Source organism: Staurois parvus, unplaced genomic scaffold (genome assembly GCF_062004578.1).
Source record: "Staurois parvus isolate SC_StPar_1 unplaced genomic scaffold, SC_StPar_1.0 ptg001328l, whole genome shotgun sequence".
In the NCBI taxonomy this organism is placed as follows: Eukaryota; Metazoa; Chordata; class Amphibia; order Anura; family Ranidae; genus Staurois; species Staurois parvus.
Window position 1 is genome coordinate 4,616,399 of NW_028319124.1, and position 5,618 is coordinate 4,622,016.

Here is a 5,618-nt window from a genome sequence, read left to right on the forward strand (position 1 = left end):
TTTTTCATTCACCAACCTGTTTAATATATATTTTGAAGATAAAACATTTTTAATTTACATTTTTATTATTAAAAACAATACCTTGACCCCTGTACAAAACATCTAGTATTTATTTTTTCATAAATATAAATATATATATATACAATATTTACATATAAAGTTTATCTGGGCATATGAAGATACTGTATATACACAAAGGTCTAGCTGCAGCCACACTCTTCCACAATCATTTCTTCATGATGCCTTAAGACAACATCACCACCTTCATAATACAGCATGGACAATGGGCTCATTCTCACTGGGACACAGGCTGGGCATTCCACCTTCTCAGGCTGGTACAGCTTCACCACACTCTGAAAAAACAAGAAGAAAAATGTGAATTGCAATGTGTATGTTGGGGTTATGACACAAATAATAAATCCCTTTCTCATATGACAATATTATAATACCTATTTTTTAATACCTAATAATGCAGATAACGGGGCTGATTCATTGACAATAAACACAACAGCATGATCTGAAAGGTAAGGTTGCTTCCCAGTCAGAATTCTTGCATAATTTCTTTACAAAGTAAATTTTGATATTATGTTTTTGTATTTTTTTATATTTTAATTATTTAGCAAAACTAGATTTTAAAAAGGCTTTATATTTATTTGAGTCTCTATCTATGGCGTTGATTTACTAAAACTGGTGAGTGCAAAACCTGGCGCAGCTGTGCATAGAAACCAATCAGCTTCCAGATATTTTTGTCAAAGCTTAATTGAACAAGCTGAAGTTAGAAGCTGATTGGCTATCATGCACCGCTGCACCAGATTTTGCATACTCAAGTTTTAGTAATTCAACCCCTGCGTATTTATTTTTTATCTAACTGCCTATGTTTCTGTCACAGATTAGATGAGTACCATTAAAAGCACATTAAAGAAACTAAAAAATGTGAAGATGACCTACTAAACAGCTTTTACATTATTTTTGCTAGACAAGATTCTATAGAATGCAAACAGCATATGAACCTTATATACAGATATATTTTCACTTGTTGACAGTAAAAGGGAAACTAAGGAGTATATACACTAAGTACAAATTTTGAATTATTGTTACACTTCTTGGAAAGTAGTGTATGTCTTTTGTGTGTATATTTGACTGCTGTATCGTATTTTGATCATTTTATTTCATGTACATATTTTAAAATTGTCTTTCAATAGTGATCTATATATAACAGGGAATGTGGTTTGCATCCTGCTTTAGAATCATAGAGAGCCTGTTGTGTCCCATCCAGTCTGGGGTGTTAATAAAATGTTCACTGAGAGGGAAAGGTGAAGCACAGTTACTGTGCAGGACTCCTAAGCAGGAAGCACATCCTGTAATAAGCGTATTTGGTTTCTTGAATGTCTGTCTATAGTCTTATAACTACGGTATATACAGATTTTTTTTAACACAATAACTCTCATTGATCCATAGCTTTACATTAATCTGACCATAGTCATGTATATGACTAAAATATTCTAAAAAAAAAAAAATAATGGTTTCAATTTTAGAATGACATATACCTCTGAAATGACTAATGTCAGATTAGAGTTACCATTGTCCTTCAATTATGTCATCAATGCTGTATACATAATTACATACAGAGCTGGGTTACTTCCATCCTAACATATTTTTGTGCAGTTGGCATTCGTGCATTATGTAGTATGTTAAAAATATATTATTTAAATTGGGTCGCATCCCTTCTCTTACCTTCATGTAAGCATGGTTTGTTGGTTTGAATGTCTCATTCAATGGGATTGGACAGGCGCCCTCACATCTGTAGGCATTATACTTCTTGGGATAGACAATCCAATCTCCCCATCCAATTTCACCAAAGTCTACAACCATATCCACCCTTCGGCACAAAGGTTTCCCATTTTCTACAGGCCTCGAAGGCACATTGTTTATCAGCGTATGGTGGTTCTCATTCCTGTTCCTTCTGTGTCTCCGGATGGCTGATATTCTGCTAGCTTTCTCCAGTGCAACATACTTTGATGACTCCACTGTTTTTATGAGACTAGGAGAACCAGATATGCTGTCATAGGACTTGTCCTTTGCAAACACCACAAGCACAACTCTGTCTGCACTGAATGTATAAGTGGTCTGTTGTCTACTGTGTTTTGGTTCAAATTCTATATCGGTGTCCATGGCTTTCTCTGTCATGTACTTGGACTTTATGTGCTCATCTATGTAACTTTCTCTTATGTGCTGGAGGAAGAGCTGAAGCATTTGAGTAAGGTCAAAGCTAGCCCAGGAAGAACCTTTGAAGGTAGCAGGATCTATCTTGAATGAACCAAGGTAGAGTTCTTTTCCTTTCTTGCTGTGATAGATCTCTAAGGTTTTGTTCTCTAATATCGGGAATGAAGGGATGTGTATCCTTAGCTGGGCCAACTGTAACTCATTGCTGCTAGAAATCGAGGACATATCGAAAGACAACTTGAGGCGGTTATTGACTTCTGTAAAATCTGCAAGAAACAAACCGGTTCCAAAATATTAACATTCATATATTGTTTTGCAGCTTTGTTTTCCTAGATGTCACTAACAAGAGCATCTAATGTGTCAAGTTGCTGTCTGTATGGTGGCCAGACAGGAATAGTCCTAGACACTCAATACACAAAAAATAGTTGGATAACAAGTGTTTTAACACTTATACTCAACAGGGGTAAGTCTTGTAACAGACCGTCCATCTTCCTGACTAGAGGAAAGAGAAAAGGGTCATTCCTTGGCCACTTGAAAAACAGTTAATCATATTACTTTTACTACATGTATTTGAAAGTGAATGCATCACTAAACTTGGGAAAAAATGCCTATTAATTTTAAAATAAAACCAATCGCTTAAATCTTATCCCATATAAGCTGTAACATGTTAGTGTGATTTTCAGTCATTTTAAAACTTCAGCTTTCAATAAAATAACACTTGGTGGTCCAGCTTTTCTTCAGAAAACTCCGGTTATAGGGTGACAGCACTATGTCCCTGTTCCCCAAATGTGCTTCTATGTTGTCACCCTGTTGCATGGCTTTTACTGGAGATGACAAGTGGCTATTTATACACATATTCTGCAGGAATGGCCTACTGTTGACACCATAAGGGAACTCGCCCTGAGAACCACCATGCTGCCCTTACTGGAGTGCATGTAGATGCAAAGAGTCTGGAGGCGATCAGCAGTGCTGAGATGCAACAAAGCATGAAAAAAGTGAACATTAATGTGCTTTAATAAAGATCATTATTAAAAAAAACAGTGCTTTAGCAAACTAAATGTTTTAGCTGCTAAAATTGAGATCTAATTAAAGAAAATATATTTCTAAACTTGCTTAGAAATTAAAGATGTATTTACTTACTTTTTGCAACAAGGCTTAGCACGGTGTCATAATCTGATACGTTGGCTCGTTCAAATAATTTTGACTCATTCCTCATTGTTTGTTGATTGTGGTAGAGCTGCATCATATACAAAGGATACTTCATATTTTGTAGGTGTCTTTTTCCGGGAAGGATGGATGAAAGTTTTAAGCCCAGGTCAGATCCTGGAAGACCAACTCTTGACTCTGTTTCAAAAAGTGTGGGTATCCCATGCACTATGAACAGTAGTGCAAAACTCAGTGCAGTGTTAAGCGCAATCATTTCTACTCAACTTCTCTGTGTTGCCCCTTAATTCTGGAGATGTTGCCAGTTCTCACACTCTCTGAGTTAACACTGGTTGTGCCCACTGTATATATAGCAGGGAGGCTTGAGCTGTTCCTTTACTCTTCACACCTAATGACCTTTTGGTCTACATGACCTTAGCATCAAAAGCCAATCACTTCTAGGGCCATGTCAACTCAATGGCTCCCTGCTGCTAAACTAATGACTCCACAGTGGGATTCTTGCAAAATGTCAAAGCTGCAAATCCTATGATACTTCATGCCTCATTCTGAACGGGTAGGGTCGGTTGTAACATTACAGTAAAAGTCTACATACACCCACCTGTGGACTTGCAAGTCTTTAACTCTCTTACTCTTTAGGTAGATAACTGGATGATATTTAGAGCTTATTCACACAAGTTCAGTTGACCTGCATTGATCTGCAAACCACAATGCTGCATTGCGCAAACATTGCTGGCATGCTTCTTTTTCTCCACACCATTTTCTACATAATGCAATGTAGCTCACCTGAAATCAACGTTGGTCAACACACTGCAATTCCAACGCAATGAATGGAAATGAGTGAAATTTCACTTTGTGACATTTCAATACAGTGAGAAAAAGGAAAAAAATAAACATTTCCTCACGTAACAATGCAAGGTACTGCCTCTTACCACTGCTGTGCATCGGACACCAGCTCTTACTTGGCTAAAGTACTGTGCACCATAAACAATTGCCATTTTTAACTGTTTAAGGACTGCCCTATAGCAAATATACTGCTACAGGGTAGCACCTGTGCGCAGGATCGTGTATATATACACGTCATTCTGCATTTCCGGGTAAGGGGTGAGTGCGAGCCGCATGAGCACCTTCCCCACGCCACCATTCGCGGGCGTGGATGTCAATCACCGGGTCCCGGCTGGTAATTACCTGCCGGCACTCCGTGATTATCAAGCATCTTCAAAGAGGAGGAATATTGTTTTGTTTTCAAACAATCTTCCTCCCTGTCAGCTCTAGCACACTGCTCGGGATGGCTGTGCACAGTACAGCCATCCCGATCAGTGTGCATACAGTGAGAGTAAAACACTCTCAGCACACAGCTGACCCTTTGATCGCCCCTCACATTAACCCCTTCCTGCCCAGTTTCATTAGTACAGAGTGAGTGCTTTTTTTTAGCACAGATCACTGTATTGGTGTCACTGGGGTGTCAGTGACACCAAGTTAGTTCCCCCCAGTGTCAGAATGTCCGCTGCAGTCATGGTAAACGTCGCTGATCACCGCCATTACTAGTAGGATAAAAAAAAAAAAACATCTATACCGCCATTTGTAAACACTATAACTTTCACATAAACCAATTAATTTACATGTATTGGGATTTTTTTTTTAGCAAAGACATGTCGCAGAATACTTTTTGGCCTAAATTTATGACGAAATTTTAATTTTTTTATTTTTTTACTTGACATGTTTAATAGCAAAAAGTCCAAATTATTGTTTTTTTCTCAAAATTGTCAGTCTTTTTTTGCTTATAGCGCAAAAAATAAAAATGCACAGACGATCAAATACCACTGAAAGAAAGCTCAATTTGTGGGGAAAAAAAGGACATGACCGCGCAATTGTCAGTTAAAGTAACGCAGCACCGTATTGCAAAAAATGGCCTGGTCAGGAAGGGGGGGAAATCCTCAGGAGGGCAAGTGGTTAAAGTAAAATACTTGTTTTCAGCCTTTTTCATTTTTCCCCTTTGTTGCATTTCAGTTGCTGATAATCTAAAGTAGCCTCTTTGCAACCATATCCTTTCTACATGCAATCCATCAATGGCTGCTTGGCATTTCTTAGAGCAGGTCTTTTGATGGTGACAACAGTGGACCATGCCATGTATGTTGAAACAGTCCCTTGTAGTTTCATTCAGTAACCCGTATGGCAGGGAGACAACAAAGGAGCTTAGCTGGGAGACAGGGATAAAGCGTTGTCGCCCCTTA

The 5,618-nt window shown here is 38.1% G+C and overlaps 1 protein-coding gene across 1 annotated transcript; it reads right to left on the bottom strand.

The window, feature by feature from the left end:
* Positions 1-200: 200 nt before the first annotated feature.
* LOC149436953 (nodal homolog) lies at positions 201-3,643 on the bottom strand. The gene is made up of 3 exons (XM_089661334.1): positions 3,364-3,643; positions 1,735-2,489; positions 201-353 (listed from the first exon to the last, which is right to left on the bottom strand). The coding sequence occupies exons 1-3, from the start codon at positions 3,641-3,643 to the stop codon at positions 201-203; spliced, it is 1,188 nt and encodes a 395-aa protein (XP_089517460.1).
* Positions 3,644-5,618: the final 1,975 nt, after the last annotated feature.

Excerpts from the sequence above, each read along its gene's own strand:
- LOC149436953 (XM_089661334.1), bottom strand. The coding sequence starts at position 3,643 with ATGATTGCGCTTAACACTGCACTGAGTTTTGCACTACTGTTCATAGTG. Across the intron at positions 2,490-3,363 it reads GCTAAGCCTTGTTGCAAAAA|ATTTTACAGAAGTCAATAAC; the intron begins GTAAGTAAATAC and ends TGTTTCTTGCAG. Across the intron at positions 354-1,734 it reads CAAACCATGCTTACATGAAG|AGTGTGGTGAAGCTGTACCA; the intron begins GTAAGAGAAGGG and ends TTGTTTTTTCAG.